Genomic DNA, 25,369 nt, shown 5'->3' on the forward strand with positions numbered 1-25,369 from the left:
CTGAGCTCAGCTGGAGCTGAAGAGCTCACCCCACCCTCAGCAGTCATTTGTGAGACCACAAGGCTCATCTTTATCTCCTGGGGAGGCTGTGCCAGGATGCATCAGGGAAGTTAAAAATGCCATCTAAATTTCCTTCCTCTTTTAAAAGCAGTAGAGAACCAAGAGTTATTGGCTATTCTTGCAGTCTGTGAACAGCTTCCAAAGGTACATTTGTGAAAGCATTGTTTCAGCATCCAAGTGCTATTTATATTTCTAAAACACTTCTGCTTTGTCAGCACCAGTCTATCTGCAGTGATAATCCATTTATACCAGCAGCAATAGCATTACACACAAGTCCCAGATGAAACCAGGGAATGGCCAAGGAAAACCAAAGACCAACATTTTCAACAGCTGCTTGGAGACTGAAAAAGGAAGACAAGCTGCAAAAAAATTTCTACTGTAAGAAAAATCTCCAGGTGCAGCAACAACAAACCAAATAACAACAAAAGCAATGAAAACAAACAAACAAACAAGAACCAAGCAAACAAAAACCCACAACAAACCAGTTTTGGGGAAAGAGCACCTATCTTTTGAATCAGGAGAATTTAATTAATTACAGATAGAGTCCATCCCCACACACAAGCGAATCAATAGGGCTGGGTGGGTGCATTTGGAAAGCTACAAGACTGGGGAGTGACAAGATACTTGGAGGGCAGCAATGGATGGGATTACACTGGGAAAGGGCATCCTTTCAGCCCAACACCATTTAAATACTGCTGGGCATCATGCTGGCTACCTCCCTGTTCTACCAGGCACACTAACAGTGCTGAAAAGTGCCCATTACTCTGGGCAAAGCAAAATGTAAAGCACAGTGATCAAGGAATGTAAACCTCCTCTTGGACTGGTTTCCTAGTCACTGCAGCAGCTTTCATTGTGAGCATCTGGAGATTTTTTTAACTTGTTAAATTTGGAGTCCCAGGGCTGTGTTTCTTCACTTCTCCTAGGATGTCATTGTGAGCAGCTAAGCAAACTCAGATTACTGCAGCCACTCCAGGGCACTCTGCAGGGCAGTAACGGGAGAAGGAAATGTATACTGTGCTGTTCAGCTGCTGTCAGAGAGAGTGGAGTTGTTTATGTGCTCTCTGCTCACTCTGGAAAGAGCTCGGGGTGAAACTGAGGAAATGTTCTTAAAACAAAGCATTAGATGGAAAACTTAGCCCTGAGAGGTTTGTCACGCTGGCCTGAGAAAATCATAGAGGCTAATTATTGTGTTTACTGGGAATGCCCTGAGGAAGGCGGGAATGGTGCATCTGACTCCATGTTCTCAGAAGGCTGATTTATTACTTTATATTACTATATTATATTAAAGAATACTAAACTATACTAAAGAATACAGAAAAGATACTTACTGAATGCTAAAAAGATAATAATGAAAACTCGTGACTCTTTCCAGAGTCCCAGCTGGCCAAAGAGACAAAACAACTCACACCAGAATCCAATGAAACAATCACCTGTGGGTAAACAATCTCCAAACACATTCCACATGAGCACAACACAGGAGAAGCAAATGAGATAAGAATTGTTTTCCTTTTCTCTGAGGCTTCTCAGCTTCCCAGTAGAAAATCCTGGGCAAATAATTTTTTTCAGATAATGTGAATGCCACAGCCGATATCATCATAATTGCAAACTTAGAACTGCATGATGTTTGAGGCCCTGGCACTGTGGTGGTGTGCATCTACCAAGCTTCAGGGTGGAGGGGAGGACCCTTGAAGGGAAAGATCCCCTTGCAAAACTGCCCTGGGATCTTTAAAGTCCCCCTGGAACAAACAGGAACTTGGTGTTTTCAGCCTCATGTAAAAGGAATGAAGAAAATCCCATCACTAAGGTCACTTCAAAGTGGATAAACCACTGCATGAGATAATGACTGAAAGAGCCCTGAATATAGGACTTGTTACAGTTCTTATCTGTGTAATTTCCATGGACAAGAGAATCTCACACAGATAGCACCTCAGACTTTAGGGGTATAACTCATTATTCAGCATGGATAAATGCAGAAAAGCTCTCTCTTAATGCAGGCTTTTAACTAAGTACAGCTAATTACTCAGCTGAGCACTCCCTTTAGCTCTTGCACTCTGGGGAGGCAGGGCCAGTCTGCTGGCAGCTGTGATGAACATCATAAACTAAGTTATGTTAATCCTCCAAGTTTCAGACTTGAGATAAGTCAGAGGTTTTACAGCACCCATTATCTACTACTGTGGCTCTTATTTTGTTTGAAGCCATGCAATGTTTATTAGCTGAATGCCCTTAAGCATTGAGAATGAAAGCAGAAATTTACCATTTAAATTTAGATCATGCTTCTCCCCCTGTCACACACACACATAATTTTAAAGTTTACTCTGAACAGTTCCCAGGATTGTGTGTCCAGATTCCAAGCAGAAGGCTAATAATAACCCCTACATTATTACAGGCACCAAATGGGTGCTCATAAAATCATAGTTGCAGCCAGAGATAGGAGATGATAGTTGTTTATCAAAACAATGAATTAGTTTAAATTCATTTTGTGCTGTCACCAGCACTGGGAACCAAGCAGTGCCCTGGCTGGAGCACTCAGCAGTATTTATCTTTGTCCATTATGATATGGCCTTGTAGGAAATCACTGCTTCCAGGATCTGGGATTAATTATCCTCCCCCTGACAGAGGCTGTATGGGATGAGCAGGGATGTGGGCCCTGGCAGGTCACCAGGCAGGCTCAGACACAAACAGCCTTTGCTCACTGGTGCTTCATGAAGAGCTGATCTCCACCCACACCCATTCCTCCAAGCTGCTCCACCAAAGAAAAGTGATGCTGGGGAGATATTCTGAGATAGCACCTCAGACTTTTGGGGTACAACTCATTATTCAGCATGGATAAATGCAGAAAAGCATTAGGTACCCACCAATTCCATCTCCCCTGGGGTCACTTTTCTGCCTCCAGGAACAATCATCAGCAGCAGCATGTTAGGAAACCTTTGCTCAGTCTGAGCTCTTGTCTTCAGCCAACCATTTCTACACTTTACATTTATTTTTACTGTGACAAAGATGTGGTCCACAGTGTTTGCCTTCCATTTCACTTCAGTTGTTGATCATAGTGTTTCTATCATTCCCTTTTATCATCCTGTAGCATTGCAAACCCTACTGTGGATTTACCTCTCAAAGAGCTTCTCTGCTCCTCCTGCTGTCTCTCTTAATTCTCCAGGTGTAAAGGCAAAGCTGTTTGTTCTTTTAAAAAAAATTAAATTCCTGGTACAAACAAAAGTTCAAGATTCCAGGTGGCTAGCAAATAACAGGAGCAGGTGTCTTTACAATACAGAGAAAATGAGGAAGGGTAAAAATAAGGGCATAGCTAAAATATGAGAATAATATCTGATTTTGAAAAAGATGGGTCCCCCTAAATATTCTGTTGCGCACTGTGTAAAAAAAGATGTAACATTTATCAAAGCTTATGTCATCAGACTCATAAAAAAAAAAAAGGAGGATCATTAAAAATCCATGAGTCAGTTTTCAATGTATTTTGTTGCCTCAATTCCTCATCTTCCTGGGACATTCCAGGCCTGCATCCACCAACTGATTCAACCATCAGTCATCAATCAATAGGGCTGGTACAAACTTCTGGTGTTCACCTAAGCCCCACTGTCAAAGGATGGAAATGGCACAGGACAAATGATCTTTCAAAATCTTCCTGAATATCCTAGCTGGGTTGCAATCACAATGCAAAGCTTTTCCAGGTTGTCTGTGATCCCCATGGAGCCAAATCAAGAAAGCCAAGGTGTGCATGCAAGGAAAAAATAAGTTTACCACAGAAAAAGCCAGGGAACAGCTTGTTTTTAGTTTGATGCAAGCCGCAGTCTCATTTGATATATTATACTGATATAAGTGAAAATAAGACAAGAAAATCATTATAGTCAGGCTGAGGAGAAGAGAGTGACAGCTACTCTGTTCAGACTCTGACCACACAGAAACACCAGTGCTGTCCACCAACATGAAATACAGAGCCCTGCATCTCTTTATGACATTTTCTAGTCACCATTTGTGCTGCTCCACACTCAGTGAAACACTGGCAGAGCAAGGCACTCTGACAAGAGCACTTTTTGTGTTGTGAAGATTACAAATACAGGCAGTGATCCAGCATTAATGCCGGTGGCTTTACTCACTCAGCGTGCCAGCTGCCCTCCCATTCAAACTGACTCACCAGAGCCTGATAAAACTGTAATTTTTTAAGCATTTTTGACTTACTCTAAGCTGCAAATAGTAAGCTGTGCCTTTCCAGAGTGACTTTGTCATGACCAGAACATACAAATGTCTTTTTGTTTGACGTGGTATGTTCTGGTCATGACAAAGGGCAGCAGAAGGGAAGATGTTGGAACTCCAGCCCTCAGAACTATCAAGCCCTAACCCCAGGAGGAGGCAGGTTGGTTCCTGGAGTTCCTGAGGAGCAGTTTTCCCCTGGGCAGGGCTGGGATTTGTGGCCAGGTTGGTGCTGGCAGCCAGGATGCTCTCACAGAGCAGCTGGGCCCTGCTCACCAGTCCCTTCCCTGGCCAAGGGCTCACAAAAAACTCTCTTTAAACTTTGTTGGAAAAATTTCTTCATCTCTTTGGTGCATGAGACCCTGTCCCCTCTCTCCTAGTCCCTGCAGCCCTCCCCAGATGTGTGCACTAAGAAGGGAATAAATTCACCTCTCTCCCCTTTATTCCTGTTCTTCTTACTCGTCTCTTGGCTTCTGAGCATGGGAGAGGGAAGAGAGCAGAGATCAGACCAAAAGCTGGAAGAGACCCTAAAAAAACAAAAATAAAACCCAACAAAAACCCATTCTCCCACCAAAAAAACTAACTCAAAAAAAAAAAACCACAAAAAAAACCCCAAAAAAATCCCCAAAAACCAACAAAAACCCACTCTCCCAGAAAAATAAACAACCCCAAAACAAAAAATAACGAAAGCAAAAAAAAAATTTAAAAAACCCCAAAAAACGAACAAAAAACCCCAAAAGAAAACCAAAGCAAACCAAATGAAGAAAAAAACCCACAAAAAAACAATATCACCCCCAATACAAAAAAATCACCACAAAACAAATCCCCCACCTCAGCACTGGCCACGTGTTTATGGCCACTCTCTATTATAATTTTTTTTAAGTGTTTTACAGTGCTTTAACAAATTAAAAAATGGAGTTGTATTTTTCTCTTTATAAGTGTTTTTAAGGATAAATTGTCTAATTAAGAAATTACACTTCAATTATTTTTACTTTTAAATTAATAACTAACTACTTGTGATTGATAATTTGGATTTTTATGCAATTACACAATGCTACTTAAATTTATGAAGAAGGTAGAGAAGAAGGATTAACTTCTGTTTTACATTTTTTATCTTGTTTTAAATATATTACTATATTTTAAAACTTTAAGTTTTCTACTATATGATATTACACACTTCTATTCAAACTTCAGGCTTATAATCTTAGTTTTATCATTCAATTTTGGAAGTTTTCTCCACACCTTTAGGTCAAATGCAGTGCTCTCTTGGGGGTCAGTGCTTTTCAGCACAGAAAGTCTGAAACTCTCTGTGACCAGGGTTCCAACACATGTGTGTTAGTAATAGCACACCAGAAAGTTCAGGTTTCACAAATGGGGTGACAGAACAAGTTACACAATGAAGTCAGGAGAGAGAAATTATACAAGTGTGGATATTACCCTAAAATGATCAAAACCATTCAACACACCGGTCTGATAACTTATCTTTCACATGAGTGCAATAAACACTCATGTGAAATAAACAACCTTAATCTAAAATTATATGTTATGGAATGGAGTAATGTAATGTAAATTAAGCATCCTGCTTGAGTTCCATATGCAGCAACCTTTATGAAAAAATACCTTGAGCACTGAAAGCAGAGAGGAGAACACTACAACAAAAATCCTCCTGTTCAGTGAGGATGGGATGAATGACTACTAATCAGTAAAAAAGTCAGGGTGAACTATCCAGAGGAGCATACAAAGATGCTCAGTCCCCTATGAAGACAGCTGAGATCAATATGTAAATACACTGTGCCATGGACTTCCAGAATTTCAGATCAACTCCCTGAAACAGGTTATTTTTCCCCAGGCTCTTTCCACTCAGAAGTTCCTAAAGTCACATATTTCCCACAGAAGCAAAATGCAATTACATCTGAGATGGATGGAAATTGCCACTAACAGAAGAAATGTTCCCCAAAACCTTGTAGCAGAAATTGAAAAGTGACAGTAGCATGAAATACACTGACATTTACTCAGGCTGGAACATGAATGACCTGATGGAGACTGCAAAAAAGCAGAGCTGAGCAGGAGTGTGCTCTTTGTCTCTTCCACAGTAGGATATTCTCTCCAAACAACTCGTGAAAAGAAGGTCAATTATTGACATCTAATTGGACAACCTGCTGAATTATTATCTGAAACAGCCTTTGGAGTTCTGCTGCATCACATTCTGCACGTAAAATCGTTTTCACTGCAAAGATAAATCCAATCTGCAGCACTTAATATTGTACATTTGAAAGCTTATTAGTGGTTTTGAAATACTTGAATGTGGATTGGTGGTTTCAACCATGATCAAGTGGGAATTGAGATATTCGAGACAGGTATTCCAGTCCTTTTATATTCCACCAGAACAAAAAGACATTTGAACCACTCTTGCTGGTTGAATCCACAGAACTGAAGCCTTTTCCGTCACCACTGAAGAAAAAGGCTTGCATTACACAGTGAAACCTCCTGAAAGGCAAAGGCAGCACATTTCATGCCACAGCTGTTCAATCCTGGCTGTATTTGCTATAGCACTGTATATATACACCTGTATATACACACGCACTGTTGCACATAAATTGCTATGTGGTATATATAAGAATATATACATTTGGTATTTATGTTTAATTGATCTTTAGATATTAAAGTATACAAACTTTTGAACTTACATTGGCAGTCACTGGAGGACCTCCCTGTGCTGTTAAAGAAAAAATTATCATAAACAGGAATTTTTCTGAACAGCTCACTGCTCGAGATAGTGACTTAAAAACGCCTAAAACATGCAGAGTTTGAAACAGCAAGGCAGTGTAGAACAAAACATTTTTATGCTTCATTGAATTCTCCATTATTTTTCTCACTGATCTTGCTTTGCTCCATTAGATTTACTGTAGGAAAATTCTAGTTTACTGCAGCAGTTCCCAACATCAGAAGTGGCCACGGTGAGCAAACCGAGGGAGGAGGCAGAGAGGTGCTGCTGTTGGTGTCTCACCCAGCCCTCACATCCCCACATCACAGAGATCCCATCAGAGCTGAGTCAAACTCAGGCCCACGGATGCAGAGCAAGGCAATGAGTGCATGCTGACATCCATCCCTGATGCATCAGAAAAGGACTCTGCATTATAAGTTCACACTTTCCCCCACACACAGACACCCCCAGAGGACCTGCACTTCCAGAAGCAAATTAAATCCTCATGGTTTTGCCTTTGAAACAAACCATTATTTCCTGAAGGTGGACAGAAAACTGTTTAAGGAGGCAGAACATCATCTACCAGAATCCAGAGCACTGCCATCCTGCAGGAACTCACCCCATCTTCCAGGGGGGCTGAAATTCCAATACCCAAAGGGCCTCTGAGAAGGTGAATGGGGGATGAACTCTCCAAAAAAAAATATATATTTTAAGAAACAGTGAAATACTTCATTTCTGAAAGTGCCTTTTGATCACTCTAACCTTTGGTTTTAACCACTCTGGTGTCTCCTGCCAAGTGTGGTTTACAGATGACACATCATCATGGCACCAGGAATGGACTTGTTGATAAGTTAAATAATGGGACTACTTTCAGACCATTTTTATAGCTGAAAATTCTCATGGCATAAAAGAGTCATCATACAGTTATTTCACTGTGGAAAACTGTTATTTTTCTTAGAATAACTTTGAACTCTGTAACTTTTTGGGAAGGGGGTTGTTTTTCAAATAAAACCCTGCTTCCTTTCTTCCCCAAAAAACTCAGCTTGTATTAGCTGGAATGATACCAAATCCACAGAGATATGTGTTCAGACAGATTGTAAATTTAGCTAGAGCGTTTATATGTTACTAAATCCAAACAAAGATCTAAAGCAAGATGCAAAATATCACACACACACAAAAAAAGTCCCAAAATATATGGAATGGGATTTTTAAAGCTGAGCAAGGGACTCAGCCACACAAGTTTGAAAGAAATTGATTAATTATGTGGTTGATAACCTTGGTTTATATGCCATGTTAAATCCTGGTATAGCTTCATTGTCTTCAGTGGAGCTGCACTGCAAATGCATTTGACAGATTGTCATGATTCTTCTCCAAGAATAACTTCTAAGGCAGAAGTTTTAAACATGAGTGAATGAAAGTCCTGTGCCAAGTCCTACCCTAATTTATGCCCTGTATAAAACAGCTGAGTTGGAAGTGAGGGTGTCAGGGAAGGCAGGAGGAGACATGAGTCTGTTCTTCCTTTGCTGGGACGTTACATCAGCTCCCCTTGGTGATGGCCATGTCTCCAAACAGCACAGCAGGAACCCACAAGGCCGCTTGTGGGAGATTCTTTCCTTCCCAGCCTGCAAGTTCTTGTGTTTCACAAGCTCTAAGTGTTCAGGGAAGAGCCTGGAGTAGTGGAGAGCCATGAAATTCACTCCTGTTAACTACTGCATCAATCTGAGCCGGGGCTGCTTCAAAATGAATTTGAGGATGAGCACTGGAAATGGCCATTTTAATATGAATATTGGAATTAGGCACTTAATTTAATCAGAAAGTAATGTGTGTCAGACAGTCTTGGTCTCAGTGTTATTTTGAATCAAAACCCAGCATTTGGATTGGTTTTCTTTAGTCTGTTGGGTTATTTTTGGCTCAGTATTAGAGTAAAACTAACTCGTCAAACAGTACACCTTTGCTAAGGTGAGAGGGAAGTAATGCCCATCTCAACTCATCTTTTATGCAACATTACTAAAGACATGGGGAGGATTTTGTTATTTTGCCCAAAGCATCATTTAAGCCAGCAGCAGCAATCTGACTGCTCCAGCTCCAAGCCTAGTGAATTGCTGATGTCCTCACTCCTGATTCTTCTGCTGGCAGAGCTATTTTACAGCAAAGTGATGTAATCTGGCAGTGAGTGAGCTCAACACAAACAGCCTGGCTCCAGCAATACCCCTGCTCCAGGGGATCATTGCTGGGGCAGGAGGCACCAGCCAGCAAGTTGGACTCCAACTCACAGCCCAAGCACTTGGATGCCCTTCCCAGCTCTTCTTTCATTGTCTATTTCCAGTCAAATCAGGCAGCAAAGCCCCATACATTGCTTTAATACCCCACTGGATGTCAAAGCCCATCTGCTGAGCACCTCTAATGAGGCAAAAGTGAAGATATTTCCCATCCAACATGGTCTGAAATACTTATAAACAGAACAGGCTCTGGATCAAGAGCCTCTCACGCTCCCCATCTGTGAAATGCAGCTAGCTGCTAATCTTCAGCCTCATAAAAATGTGTGGAAGGGAAAAGCTTTATAGGATGTGCTGTGACCACTGCCATGACAAAGAGCAGCAGCATTTTGAAGGAATTTGACTGGATCAGAAGGAGAGAGGTTGAGCAGAGCCAGCTTGGAGGAGCTGCCCTGCACAGCCCCAAGGTGCCCCAAAACAGACACAGAGCACATGGTTCTGGAGCTGGGGTTGTGATAAGGGGGCATTTTCTTCCCTTCACTAGGCCCAAAGAAAAGGAAAATACTTATAAAAATACTGTATTGGCAACAGTGTCCAGCAAGCAGCTCACTGTGCTTTCTGTGTTCCCCTCTGAGGTCTGCCAGCAGAGAGGCTGATTGCTGGCTGACCGTGCATGGCAGCCACCTCCCACCCCTCGTTCTTTAGTTCTGCACCCTCCTAAACATGTCATTGTTTATGTATCTGCATGTGCTGGAGATAAATACAGCCTAGCTTCCCCCTCCTCAGCAGAGCTTACACGTGTGATCTCTGATTCTTCACCTCTGCAGCGCTGCACACCTGCACCATTTCATGCTGTGTGATAACTGTGGGTTATTGTGTACCCTGGGGTTTTATGTAACCTGGGTTTCTCCTCCCAGGCTCATCTCAGCACCTCCAGCCCAGTTCTGCTTCTTATGGCTTGTCACCTTTTAATCTCTTATATTTGGGCACCTCCAAAATCAGCTCTTTTTCCTCTTTCCCTTCAAGCTCTCTCTGTGATTTTAGTCATGCTTGACAAACTTCCAATCCCCTCCATCATTTCCACTCTCCTCTGCAGCAATTTCCATCTACAAGTACAAGGTTATCATAAATAGAGGGACCATATTTAAGTATAAGAACAGTTGGACAGGTTCTTCTACCTTTACTCTTTCTTCATTAGCTTCTCCAGGTCCAGGCACAGGCTCTGCCACACAGGTAGCTCATCACTGCTTCTCCTTCAGAGAATGGCTGTGAAAACATCTTTAAAATCTTTAAATTTTTAAAATAAATTTTAAAATCTGTTTGATTTTTAAAATATGTTTTAAGTAATTCTAAATCTGTTTAAAATTTCTTAATCTGTTTTTAAAGCTGTCTTTGACAAAGAAGCTAATAAGAGAGAATTATTAGCAGCAATTAGAGAAGAATCATGACCAAACTTTCAAAGCAACAAGATGCTTGAGCTATTCCAGCTATGATAATAAGTACATAAAAAAAAATCCTGGTGGAACATTACCATGGATGGGAAATCAGCTGCAAAGAAGTCATCTTGTTTTTGTTTTCTTATGGAATTCAGGTTAAGGACCATGACTTGAAAAGTTACTTTGACTAAGAATTGCCACATCTACTCTGAGGAACAAGGACAGCATTTCAGCAAAACATAAGCAAAAAAAATCAAAATAAGATTTCCTAAGGAAAACAGAAACTTAAAATAACACCAACTTCAAATTGCTTCTTGTGTGGTGATCTCATTTCCTAAGGATCAGCTTCTTATTACCCCTCCAAGTATGAGGAGGTATATTAATCTTCTTACAGCTAATACTCTGATTGTCTGATTAAGCAAATTTTAATTCATCAGATTTATTCTGTAGACTCTTTCCTTATCCTACTGTTGGGCATAGAAGTGTGGGATGGAGGGCATTCTCCTGGCTTCAGTTTTGAAAAGGATCAGAACTGGGATTTACTGTCCACCTGCAACCAAAAGAGGGAACAATCATACGGGTCTGATGACAAGAAAAAGTTTTCCTGTAGCTGTAATTGCTGCACTCTTAGCTTGTGTAGTGATTTGCAGAAAGGATTTTGGATGGTTTGCAGGGGTAAATGATTTATTTGCATCACTAGAAATTCAAAGCATTGTTGGTTCTAAATTCAAGAATAATCCAAATCTATATAAGTTGTTTTTAAAGGGTTTGGAGGGATAGAAAAACTTAAATACAAGAATATAAGTAGCAAGATCTTACCCTATAAGCTGAAACTAAGTACTACCTGTCCAGTGCTCCAAAATCAAAACTTGTTTTTCTATTTCTGCAAATTGATTAATAGCATGTGCTGACCATTGGTTTGAAATATTTAATCTGTTCAAGTAGCAAAATGTGGGAATTAAACTGTTACAAGGAAGGCATGCCAAAACAGAGAAGGAAGCTATTTAGCCAGTTATTTCTGCCTTAGAAGGTTTACAATCCAAAGGCAAGTTTTCAAGAATAAAGTTATTTTGATCAACCCCTCATTTTGAAGTGTCAAAGCTGCTTCTAAAACCACCAACATTTTCCCCACTGGTTATAGGATACCTAAAGCATCCAAAGCAGTGGCTTTAATGTTGTAAAAAGTTTTTGGTTTGTTTGTTTTGAGTTGTTCTGTTGCTGCTATCCAAAAGCATGAAATAGGCCACAAACAGCGAAAAGTTTTCAAGTGCCCCAATAAGCAACCCTGACTCCTGCTGACATCTCAGGGGACCTGCTACCTGTCCACTCACATAGAAAACTTTGCTGGGAAAGCTTTAGAACAATCTGTTGAGTTGATGCCTTGCCCTTCTGACCCGAAATCTCTTTGTCCCTGCAGCTCTCGTGGTGCGGTTCCTGACCAAGCGGTTCATCTGGGAGTACGACCCAACACTGGGTAGGTGGTTGTGTTCTTAGAAGGCTAATTTATTATTTTATTCGACTATGATATATAAAATAATACTATGCTTAACTAAAGAATACTAAAAGAACACTTACAGAAGGCTAAAAAGATAATAATGAAAACTCATGACTCCTTCAAGAGTCCCAACACAGCTTGGCCCTGATTGGCCATTGAGTCAAAACAATTCACATGAAACCAGTGAAACAATCACCTGTTGGTAAACAATGTCCAAACACATTCCTAAGCAGCAAAACACAGGAGAAGCAATAAGATAATTATTGTTTTCCTTTTTCTCTGAGGCTTCTCAGCTTCCCAGGTGAGAAATCCTAGGCAAAGGGGTTTTTCAGAAAATGTGATGGTGACAGCTGTGTCCTGGAATGGCATGGCTAAAGCAATGGAATCAGAGAGCTAAAATTCCAAGCCTCAGTCAGCCTCTAAATCTGCTGCAAAAAAACTTCTCTAATGGAACAAATTGTTGGCTAAGATGGCAGAATAGAGATGCAGCAGCACCAGACAAAGGCTGAGTTAGTGTATGAAGCACATTTCTGCTCACTCAAAAATCCAGGGGAATTGTGCCATTGAAACAAATTGCTTCAGCATTAAACTTTTCCAATCATTTAGTGTGATACCAGTTTTCTCCTTTGGAATAACCCAAATGTCTTCTGCTTGAGAAGAAGATATTGGGATACAGATCTGTATCCTGGGAGAGAGATCTTAAAAATTTGTGGCCAAAACCAGGTTTTACAGTCAGTCTGCCTAGACTCAGGTAACTTTTTTGCTCTTTTTCAAACATATATATTGTGTCTTAATTTTTGGATGACCAGATAGGGGCATCCACATGTCCCTTCCACCGCTCCCACTTAGCTCTGTTGGGTCTGGCATTTTCATGAAGCTGGCTCAGATATTTCAAAAAACCCATCAAAAAGTTGCCCTGAATTAGAGGCTTCACTTAAAACTTGTGCCAAGGTCAGTTTTTTACTATTTCTTAAATTAGCATATATTTAAATGCTCTGCAGATCCAAGCCAAGAAGTCCAAGACAAGGCACTCACTTCTTAGAAGCTGCCTTCAATACCTCAGAACTTAGTAATTCACACACAAAGTAAAGGGCTGGAAAGTTCTCTTTTCTCCAACAATTTGTTCCTCTCTCCCTTCTAACATTTCCTTGCAGGTTCCAACACAGATTATATAGTTAAACATCAAGTTCTTTATTAAAGTTCTTTCCTTAACAGGTTTCGTTAAGGAAATAGAAAATGCCATAAAATTGCACAGCAGAAATGAAGTTTAATATATTCTATTACAGAACCCAGGCAGCCCTTTGTAAAAAGCAAGTATCCAGGATTTTTGTTTGGCAAAATGGAGAGATAACAGATATCAAAGGGAGAGATAACAGATATCAAAACTCCCATCTTGGGAAAATAAATCTCAGCACAACCTGAACTCAAATACATTCTTTTATCTGCTACTATCAATGCAGCCCTCAGTGAATTATGTGTCACCTGCCTTGTGCTGCACAGTGGAATGTTCAATAGAATGTTCCTTTGGCATTATTAGTGTTAGTACTTCACTTTTCTACCACCAGTACATCATTCTAAAAACTTGACAAGAGGCGTAAAAAGCCTTCTCTATCAGTGTAGTTCAAGTTCATCAATTTCTTACAGGGCCACTGCATGCAGAATCATCCTTTTTGCCTTGTTTAAGCACACAAATGAAGTTATTAGCAAGCTACAAGGCTTATTTTTTTTTGCCCCATTATGAGGGCCCCATGCCCTTTTTGCTGTACAAGGCTTGACATTTGTTTCTGTTTTACAAATGAATACAATTGCAAATTACTGTGCCCCTCAGGAATCTAATTGTCTTCTCTTTGCAGCAAGGAAAGCTTTCGTGCAGGCAGCAATAAACTAAAAAATTAAATCTCTTCTGACTTACTGAATTCTACATCACCATTCAGTCTAGAGAATAATAGCTTAAATTATGTATTACAGTCATTGTGATGCTCAGCTCTCTAGGTTGCTCTGAGGGAAAGGTTTGAGAAATTCAAAAACTAATAAACTATTGTCAAGGAGTTATTCCTTAATCACAGTAATCTCTGGTGGAAGCTGCTCACCAGGAGATTGTTTTGTAAAATATTATTTTTTCAAACTACAGATCACAATGGGATTCAAAAAGGGTTCTGAACTGTTAGAGATGAGAAATAATCTTAAAATTGTAACCACTATTTAGGCCTTCAGAGATCAGTGAGAAAGAAACTGTACCTTGAAAAGCTTTGAAAACCAGTGCCTGAAAAAAAAATGCATTTCTGCCTTTTAGCATTGTCATTCTGCAGTGGTTTGGTGTCCACTTACCTGCAAACATCTGAATTCACTGAGAAGTTCCAGCAGAATAAATTAATTTCTTCTCAGCAGTCATGGGCAGGCAGTTCTGTGGAAAGAGGGATATCATGCTCAATCAGTATAAAAAATTAAAGTTGTGTCAGTGAGGGTAATTTCCTCTACAGGGAGAAATAAGCAGCTTTGTCAAGCTATTCCAACAGGACAGGAGTAAAACAGATGCAAACCATCCAGCTACTAAGCAATGGGAGGTTTTGCCAAAAATCACTGGGGCTGAGACAAGAACATCAAATTTCCAGTTTATTTCTTATGTCAAGCTTTCAACCACCCATTAGCCCTCTGATGCAAGCAATCTCCAGATAATTCCTATTTTTAGGAAAGCTTTCACCAAGCTGTTCAAGGCCTGATGAAAAATCAACATTAACCTAAAGTAAGCGTCGTAGTAAAAAAAACCCCAAACTATTCCTCTTTTTATTCAAGGGTGGCACATTTTAACTGGAAAGGGAAAAACGCACCTTATAAATATTCCTTACTCTTCTAACCTGCCAGAAGAAAATGAAGGGCCATATTTTTAGCAGCACCTGGACAGAATGCTGTAGCACCAGAAGCCAAATTACCAACCACAAAATAACATTTTCTGGCAGGAGGAACATCAGTGAGCCCTGCAAGCTTTGGAGAACAGAGCTGCTGCTGAAGTCAGGGCTCTGCAGCTCTGCCACTTTTGTGTAGATGTTGGATCTGTGCAAGCACTGCATCTTCACCAAAAGTACATCTCACTCTGCTTTTTATTTAACTGTTCTCAGCCAAAGGGCAGCAACCTCAGCAAAGGTCATTTTCTGGGGAGTGTTAACCACCAGCCTTGACTTGTCCAGTACTTCTGTTTAAATGGCAACTCACTGTCACCACCTTGGCACGGGGATTTTGTTTGCTTTTCCAAAAGGTGCTAAATTCCTCGAGGTAAATTCCTGCCTGGCATTATCAAGGTGAATGGGTTTCCACATCCATCTTCATTTACAGAAAATTGCAGCTATCTCACACTATCAACAGAAATAGGTGAAAGAGCTCTATGTAGGAATGGGCTGAAATAGCACGTTTTAAAAAATACATGCACCTGTTTTCTAAAATATTAAATACATGAATAATTCAGCACTAAACTAGTCTTCTTTAGCTAGGTAAATATGCACTGAGAAAGGGGATTGGATTCCCACATGGATTTCACCAAAATTCATTCATGTTTACATGTTTTTAAATAGAACAGAACTTGAAAAACATATAAACAAGCTCAGTGTGATGTTAGAAGGCCTCAAAATACTTGGCCTGAGTAGGACACCAGTGAAGTCACACTCTTGTCATGAATGTGGGACTCTCATGGACCTCAGTAACTCAAGGGCTTGACCCCATAATTGTCAGGGATTTCAGCAGGGAATAGCTGCTCCCCATCCCAGTAAATTGCAATAACAATTTTTGAGTCTTCATCTCAGCAATTCCCCCCAGGAGCTACTGGCAGTGCCCAGAATTTATGGTGAGCTTCACCTGAGCTCAAAAATTGAGATATTGTGGTTCATTTTGATATTTAATTGATTTTACAATTTCAGATGCTGAATCAGAGTAATCAAGGAATCTGCTAAATTAATTTTTTTCCTGGGAGGCAAAAAAAAAGGAGGAGAAAGCCCAAAGAGCCATCACAGCAGCAGACAGATGAGGGGGACCTGCAGAGAACTTCATGGACAGCAGCAAATTTCCTGCCTCCATAAGCCATGGCATGCAGGGAGAATCTCCTGGATCAAATGATGAAAGAAAAAAATTCATCATTGCTATGGCTGAGCACTTTTAAAAATAATTTTGCAGCATTTCTCTGTGAGCACATTTGTTGCTCCACCAAAACCTGAAAGATTTGCTTTACTAGAAACAGAACTGGGGTATCCAAGAACTGGAAGGGAAAAAAATCAAAGGAAAACCCCAAAACAACCCAAAAGAGGAGTGTGTGATGAACTGTGTTTTGTCATTTGTTTTGGATTAGCATTTTTAAGTATAGTTGGGAGAATCAGGAGGTTCCTGAGGCTCAAGGACCTAAAAATCAGTTTTTGCAATATAGGAAAAAGCCTCAAACAAATAAAACCCCAGGTTTTATTTATCCTCAGTTCTTTTCTTGATCCTGTATCTGATTTGTTGTCTGCAGGCTCTGCCTCTGTGTCTCACCTACAAAATCCTTCATCTTACAGAAGGATTGCAAATCCTTGGAGTAACTGATACTCACATTTAGGACACTCACCAAAGGCACGCAGAAACACCAAGCAAAACCTGGATTTGACACAAAAATCTACTTCTATCAGCAAACAAGGAGATGAAATTTTTGCTGACCTTTCTAAAAGTGCCTTGGCTTTCTCACACTGCCCCTAGATGTCTTTCTCCTGCTATTCACACATTTCATAGGATTTTGGCAATCCTCTGAAAAGAAAACTCTGTTGTCAGATGATCAGTAGAACAGGACTGTGCATGAAGGCAAAGAAAGACAGAAAGCAAAGGAGTTTATTTAATTTGAAAGGGATAGAGAGAAGACTCTTCACTACTTTAAAGTAGAGGTAACTATAAGAAATAGGGGTTTTAAGAAAAATAATTTTGTCAGGACTAGTAGATTAACAGTGACATTTTTGCAGAGTATTTCTTGTGACTATATCACAATTTCTTTACAAGTTTTTGTTCGCTCTTTTTTCTCCCCTGGCAGAATAAAAAGCTTGAACAGTGTTTCTATAAAGTCCTATCTAATGCAACATGCAGACAGCCCATAAGAGACCCTCAAACATGAGTAAGATGTGTAGGCATCAGGAAAGCAAGAAAGACAGGAGACAAAGTAGTAAAAATTGCTTGAAGGAAGGAGACAGAATCCTCTCTTAGAGCCCTGAATTCTCCCAGAGCAGAAAACTAAACCTCCTACAGACGAGCTCAAGACTTGCAAATTACACCACTGTGGCAAGAACAGCAGAAATGACTTTGTGAAGGTATTTACACTGGCAAGGAGGCTTTTCCCACTGGAAAACTTCTTGCAAGGATGATTATTTTTACATTAGAAGGGCAGGTTTGCTTGATCTATAGCTGGGGGTTCTGTTAGCAAAGCAGATTCAGGAATCACAAGGAAGGGGTGGAGGTCCCATACTGGATATAAATAATATGGCAAAACTAGCAAATAATGCTGGCCTGAGTTTGTTTTCTGCACTGGATAAATAGAGGTCTCTATGAATAACATAAACACCAGAGAAAAGTAGGAATATATCAGGAATAGATGCAAACTGGCTTTCATCAAAATGGTTGAGAACCAGAAGCAGCTTAGCTGGGGGAATCAAGTCCTCACTGCAGAGTAGAAGTACAGTTATTTAGTATAATTTTTAATATATTTCTTATTTTAAATAAACATAAATATAAACAGTATATTTCATATAAACATGAACAAATAAAATTATTATAATTTATTATATATTTCTAAGATATAATAAACTTATACAATATAATATTACAAATTATAATTATAATTATATGTGGTGATACAAGATTACATAATCATAATATTATAGTATATAAATAATTATACCTTATTTAGTATAATTCTATATTTATTATTTTTAAAAAATAGAAATATAAATAATACACCTAGTATAAATAAATATCACTATAATTAATTATATATTTATAATATTATAAATTATAATTATATTATAATTATGTACTCTTACATAATTATAATATTGTAATATAGAAATAATTATATATGATTTAGGATAATTCATTATATATTATAATATATCCTATCAAGAGAAGATACAAGAACTATCTTTTTGGGACAACTGTGCCCCTGAAGCCATGATAAAGAGCTCAGGTCCAAATAGAGCTCTCCAGGATTGCCTTTGCTGTCTGGTTTATTCAGCTAACACACTGTCTGGACAGCTGGAATACCATGTGAACACAAACTCCTGATCCCTGGGATTGCCATCCCTGCTGCAGATCCCAAGTTAAAGAAACATTATCTTTGTGCACTGTGGGATTTTCAGTTCTCTTGACTGGTGGCTTACTCAGCAAATTTGCCCTAACACTCCTGAAGGTTTAACTGCCTCTCTCCAGCACAAAAACCCTGTAGCAGCACAGCTGAGGGAGAAACTGCCCAGACAGCAAACAGAGCTCTGAACAGAGCAGCCCAGAGTAAAGGAGGTGTTTATAAATCATTAACTGCTGCCCCTCCAGCCCTGGGTGGAAAGGCTGACAGCCCTCAAAGGATTGTCAGTCTCTCCTCTTCCAGCTGCCCCACAGGACAGTGCAGTCTGCAAGAAGCTCATGATGGAAAATTTGAAAAAATTTGAAAAAAAACATTTTTCTACAGTGAGCAGAAGGGCAGAGAGTTCTGCCAACACCTTGAAGAACTTTCTGCACATTTCATCCCAACACCCGTGCTGACAACTCCAGCTTGTCCCAGCACAGGCTGGCAATGACACATGTGGTCCTGTGGGGTGTAATGGTAACCAACATTTGGGGCTGGGAGGAAGGGCTGCCAGCCTGTGCCTCAGGGACTGCCATGACAAATGTGTAGGCACTTCATAAATCACTGGGAAACAGCCTTATTCTCAAGCCAGACTCCAGCTATTCACATCCTGGGTTTTTATTGACAAAATTACTCATTCCTTCTGCCCCTGTGCTTAAGGGATTCAGCCCTCAGCAGTCTAAGTTTTGCCTTCCTAGGCATCTTCCTGTGATCATAGTTTTCCTACATCAAAACAGCAGCAACATTGTTTAACTTGATGTACATTTAATATGCTGTATCATTTTTACTTCGTTCTTCAGCAGGAGGAATTGATGCTGAATGTATTATAGCAATGAGCCATGAAAGAATTCCCAGTTTCTCTGAGGTGTTTCTAAGGAAATGGGCTCATATGGCCTAAAGCACCTTAAAACACCAACTCTGGCTTCTAGAAGTCTCAACAAAGTCTTGAAATGATGAAATTGTAATTGAGAGCAGCAACAGAGGATTCTTACAATGACATGGGAAGCAGTTATCTGAAAATGTGGTTTGTTTTCTTTCATATGAGTCTCAAGATGAAGATATTCCTGATGCCAGTAATAAAAACACTGCTTTTTTACAGTAGCTCAACAGACAGCAAAACTCAGGAATGGCAGTGGCTGTTTTGCTATAGCTACAGCTGCAAAATATTTCTCCCCTACTTTTGTTGCTCATCATATTCTGAGATGTTTCCCAGATGGGCAGAATTTTCCAGTGCTTGCCTCTGCTCCCTCAGGAGAGAAGGCTTTCTGTTTTACTTGTTTTGGGTGTGAGAAAATTCTCGCTGGTTAGTTTTCATTTATGTTGTCAGAAGTAAGGTGAAGCTCAGTTTCACCAACAGAGAGTTCTTACTGCAATCAGACAGAAAGGCATTAAGTTCATCAGGCTTAAATTTATCAGGGTTGTATTTCCTACCAAGAACCAACATCCCTTCCAAGCATTGGCAAGAAAATTAAATGAAAACCAAAATAAACCAACAGACCAAAACAACCAACAACTGTTTAAACCTTTGAGCTCACTCCCTACCTGTTAGCACTGCTCTGGCTTTATTGGTTTGGTTATAGCATGCCTTGAGGAACTCAGTTCCAGGTTCTGCCCACATTTTCATTGCCTTTCCCAGTAAAATTTGAATGAGGACAGAACCAATAGGAAAGGAAAAGTAGCACCACTTCACTTGCCAAAAGAAACCCATTCTTCCCATGCAGCAGAAAAATCTTATTTGCATGAAGCAGGAGGTAACAAACAAATACATTTTTAATTGTTTTTAGAGTCCTCTTCAAGAAAACTATTGTACAATTCTTGTCTGAAGGCCAAAATATTATTTGTTGAAAATATCAACACATCAAGAAAAACTGTTTTTATCTAGACTAGGTTTATATTACTCATGTGTTCTACCTAAAAAGAGGAAATTCTAGAGATGCAACAGAACCTTTCATACTAAGATGAGAACTTTATAGTCAGTGTAAACACTGGCCATCTACTACCTTCCCATTTAATAATAAATAGGATAATGTGATAAAAACCAAAGTGCTGACTAAGCAGCAGCCTGATCAAGCCTCATTCCTCCTGGATTTGTTCTCCATATTCCCCACTACAGTAGCTGGTTTTTGTTGCATGTGTCCTTGTGCTCCATGGAGCATCCTTTCCCCCCATGAGTAATATTTATGATCTATATTATATTATATGAAAGAATACTGTACTAAAACTATACTAAAGAATAGAGAAAGGATACAGACAGAAGGTTTAACAAGATACTAATGAAAAACTCATGACTCCTTCCAGAGTCCCAACACAGCCTGACCGTGATTGGTCATTAAATAACAACAATTCACATGTTGGATAAACAATCTCCAACCACATTCCTAAGCAGCAAAACACAGGAGAAGCAAATGAGATCATTTTGTTTTCCTTTTTCTCTGAGGCTTCTCAGCTTCCCAGGAGAAGAAATCCTGGTGAAGGCATTTTTCAGAAAATATGACAGTGACAGAGTGTACAACCTCCTGGAGCTTTTCCTTCCCTATTTCCTGACTCTTGGGGCTACACATGCACAGTTCAACATTGAAGAGTCCAAATCCAATTACCAGTCACAAAGCTTCCATTCAAAATCATTATTTCTACTAGTTTTTCTCCTTTTACACATGATAAAAACAATGCAATGGCCATTCATGGCATCTTGTTTGATGGTATTATTAATAAATAACCCAACTTTTCTAATTTGGGGGTCTGTGATATTAATGAATAGAGAGACACATGAGTTTATGAGGTTAGCATTAGAAATATGTGCTGAATACACAAGGCACTGTATTATACTGTGGTACTGTGTTTTTACTTACTGTAAAACCACTGCTGGTGGCAAAATAAAAACCCTCCTGTAAGGTAAACAACAGAGGGAACACGTAACAGCCAGAGGCAAGCAAGAAAAATAAATTCCACTGTGCTTTGAGAAAACCTGGGGTTGAGGAAGGAAAAAGGCAGGAGAGGCTTTCAGGAGGATACACTCAATTTACAGAGGCTTTCTAAAATGTGAAAAGTTCCTGAAGCAGCAGAGAAATGCAGAGGGGGACAGACCTCACCAAGGCTGGGTAAAGGAAGGGTTGGGAGAACAACACCAGGGTTAATAATAATTTTTTGGGGTGTTTTTTCCCCAGTAGTCAAAGTCACTGTTCTCAAATGTGACAGAGGGTGCACCTGATGGGTGTCAAAGATTCTAAATAAGTAGTGAGGTACCAACAAAACCACCCAAACAATAAACAAGAATATTTATTCTGTTAACAGAACTAATTATGGGGAGTTTTAGTCTTTTAGACACTGCCATCCAACAGGACTTTAACCATGATTTTAAAGTTCATGTCTATTAGCTGAGGTTTTTGGTCTGAAAACTCTAATGTAATCATGACACAAAAAGTCTTTCTCCAGATCTCTTGCATTTCTCAGATCCACCTGGCTGAAAACCACCATTAGACCAAAGTTTCTTAAAACAAGGACATATAAAAATGCTTTACTAACCTCTCTTGACAAAAAAAAAACAAAAAAACTAAAATTCTTTATGGAAAGAGAGGTCATATCCCTCTGTACTTAAAAGCAATCAAGAGCCCAGGCTGGCTTAAGATTGGCTGTAAATTATAGTTGCTCCATCTCAGCTGATTTACCCACTCCTAAAACCAAGAAACACCTGCATGCAAATATTGTCTTCTAGAGCTGTGACATATCCCAATATATATTGCTGGTTCACTTTTTACATCACTGCAAATTAAACTGAAAATCTAGAAATTAATTTCCACAGTTTTTCCCTACAAACTACAATTTTCAGGAACGAATATACTCAGAAAAAGAGGATAGTCCTGGACAAAACAAAGGTTTGAGAGATGACCAGCCAAGACTCATAGCCCAAAACTCTGTTTAAAATGTCACAGTAGTGCCAGGATGTGATGTGAACAAGCTGTGACTGAGTATTTCATCCATAGACAGTCTGTGGATCATGGGCTTCAAAGTTTTCCCTTCAAAAGTAGGTTTTTTCCTGTATTTTCTTAATCATACTGGATTAATCTGAGCAGTTCTGTTCTGTCCAGTACTTTTGAGGTGCAGTTTATTCCAGGAGAGAGCTCACACAAGGTGTATCCAGCAGCACCTATTTTATTTCATCAACTCTTAATAGGAGTCAAGGGTGAGACATAGACACCTGTGATGTCAGGGCTTTGGTTCAGTCAGGGGTCCAGCAGTTATCTCCAGCCCTGTGGTTACTCTCTGGCTGCATGCCTCAAAAAAAGGAAATAAAAAAGAAAAAAAGGGGAAAAAATTTTAAAAAGGGAAAAAATGGGGAAAAGAAAAAGAAAGGAGAAAAAAAAAGGGGAAAAAGGGGAAAAAAGGGTGGAAAAAAGGGAAAAAAGGGGGGGGAAAGGGGGAAAAGAGCGGGGGGAAAAGGGGAAAAAGGGGAAAAAGGAAAAAAAGGGAAAAAGGGGGAAAAATGGGGGAGAAAAAATGGGGGGAAAAATGGAAAAAAGGAGGGGAAAGGAAAGAAAAAAGAGGGGGGAAAAGGGGAAAAAAGAAAAGGGAAAAAAGGGGAAAGGGGAGGGAAAAAAGGGGGAAAAGGGAAGGAAAAAGGGGGAAAAGGAAAGGAAAAGAGGGGGGAAAAAGGGGAAAAAAGAAAAGGAAAAAAAAAAAGAAAAAAAAAAAAAGAAAAGGCAGTGCCACAAGGAAAATAATGCAAATAAATCCCAAAGCAAGGCAATGTTTTTGTGATGTACCATGGGATCAGTATGAGCAGGTTTGGAACTCACATCTTCAGGCTCATAATTTACAAGACAACGAGATTCTTCAGATTTTTCTGTTCCCTTGAAGGAGAAGCCATGTCTGTGATTACACCAAAAATGCTTTCAACGTCCAGCTGTTTTACACTCCTCATTAAAATTCACCCAGCTACCACACATTCCTGAGCACAGGAGCAGACACACATTTAGGAAGATTTATTTACATGAATCTGACCTAAATCTGTGCTACTCATCCAAGATCAAATTCCTTTCCAACGTGAGCAGCCAAAGCAAGTTAAACTTGCAACACAAAGTGCTGCTAGAGTCCTATTTTGAGAAGCTGAGTATCATTTAAGATTCATGCTGCTTTTGCATGGTGAGCAAAAGCCTATTCCTTGAGATTTATGCTCACATTTCGTAGGGAGAATAAATCTCAAGAATTTATTATATTTTTATTATATTATTATAAATGACTTTATAATATTATATATTATAATATAATATATAATTATCTTAATATATTATATATTATATATTATATTATATATAAATATAATATATATTTCATATGTATAATATATATGTAATATATTTCTATAATATATTACATATTATAATATGATATTATTATTTATTTATTATAATACATTTCATAGGATGGGCTATCCCCTCCTGTCTCCTGAGGACATTTCACAGATATCATGCAGTCATGGCTGGGTGAGCATTTTCTCAGCTTCTGTGGAAAAATTCTCAGCAGCCACTTGTCAAGCAGGACCAGATGGTTGAAGGCAAATGAGCACTGCAAAGCCTCAGCAAGCAAGGAGCTAAAATCACACTGCTTACTCAGAGAGCCATCTCCCCTGCACAGCATCCTCACCCCAAAGAAACAGAGCACAAGTTCCTAAATAACCTCCAGCTTGGAGTACTACACAGGGAATCCCTACCCAGCACTGAAATAACTCGTTGAAGGTGCAGCTCTAACACCAAAGCAGAGTTTCCTGCTCTTTCTGCATTCCCTGAGGGAATTGCTGAGCCAGGAGAGTGTGAGGAAGGCTCAGATAAGACATTCCACCAAGGGACTCTGACATACCTCACTGCTGTGTAGGCATAGCCTCAGAATCACAAAGGGAGACTGCAACACCTTCAACACCCTGGAAAAACCATCCAGAAGAGATATTTACAGCCTTTCAGCAAGCCAGTCTTCATGGCCTGAAACACTACAGCAAGCTTGCTTGCCATCTGCCCAAGTAAATTGGCCATTTGTCCCTATTGGAGACAGCTGGGCTGTTAAAGCAATTAAGGTGGCACAGGGAGGGAGTGACATTTTTGGTTTGGGAAGAGACTGTTTGCAGCACTGAAACATTCCTGATTGTGAGGAGGTGACATTCTTAAGAGAATAATAAAACAGGCATTCACAGAACACGAGCCCTTGCAGAAGTTCAAGTTAAAGAAATAAGTGTCCTCCCTTTGTTCCTATTGAAGAGATTTACACCAAATGAAAGAATTCTGTCTCTGACAATGCAAAGCATTCACAGTCACTGGCCAGACTTTTACAGCGTTCATATTTGTCTTTTGATATAGGACATCTGTGAGCTAGCAACAGCAATAAATCTGAATGTTAGCACAGGCAGTTTTCCACATTTTAGGTCAAATGCTATCAAATTTAGCTTATCAGCTTATTAAGATAAAACAAGCTGCTTTGTTATTAGTTTTCTGATTAGTTACTTGGTTCCAAAACCTGGGACAGTAAATAGGGTCATTGGTTTCTATTTTTCCATAGTGTAAATGGTGAATGCCCACTGGTTATCCTTATAAATTATAAACAGGGAAATCACTGCTTGATCCCTTGCTAGAAGAAGGGAATGTGATGATTTCAGCATGTTTAAAACACACATTCCTAACATACCTAACTGGTCTGTAATTTTTTCACAGCATAAGGCCTGAGCTTAGTGGTTGGGTTCCTTGATCTGCTATATATATATAAATCCATCCTGGTTTTTATCAACAAGCTATGCAGTGGCAGTCTGTTGAGCTGGATGCCTTGAGAGTTGTGGTATTGTCTTCCAAAGGTAGCAGCCTTTCCTGGGAGCAAGCAGGAAAAATGGGACACAGCTTTGCAGAGCTCTATGCCACAGCAAACTGTCCTTTTTGC

General features: G+C 39.6%; 1 protein-coding gene across 2 annotated transcripts in view; it reads left to right on the plus strand.

The window, feature by feature from the left end:
- RERG (RAS like estrogen regulated growth inhibitor) overlaps positions 1 to 25,369 on the plus strand; it is a 98,821-nt gene that overhangs the window by 67,293 nt on the left and 6,159 nt on the right. For both annotated transcript variants that reach the window (XM_064735308.1, XM_064735317.1), the window contains exon 3: positions 12,037 to 12,093. In XM_064735308.1, coding sequence (XP_064591378.1) covers positions 12,037 to 12,093 — 57 coding nt within the window. The remainder of the gene's footprint in view (positions 1 to 12,036; positions 12,094 to 25,369) is intronic.

Source organism: Zonotrichia leucophrys, chromosome 1A (genome assembly GCF_028769735.1).
Source record: "Zonotrichia leucophrys gambelii isolate GWCS_2022_RI chromosome 1A, RI_Zleu_2.0, whole genome shotgun sequence".
Taxonomy (NCBI): domain Eukaryota; kingdom Metazoa; phylum Chordata; class Aves; order Passeriformes; family Passerellidae; genus Zonotrichia; species Zonotrichia leucophrys.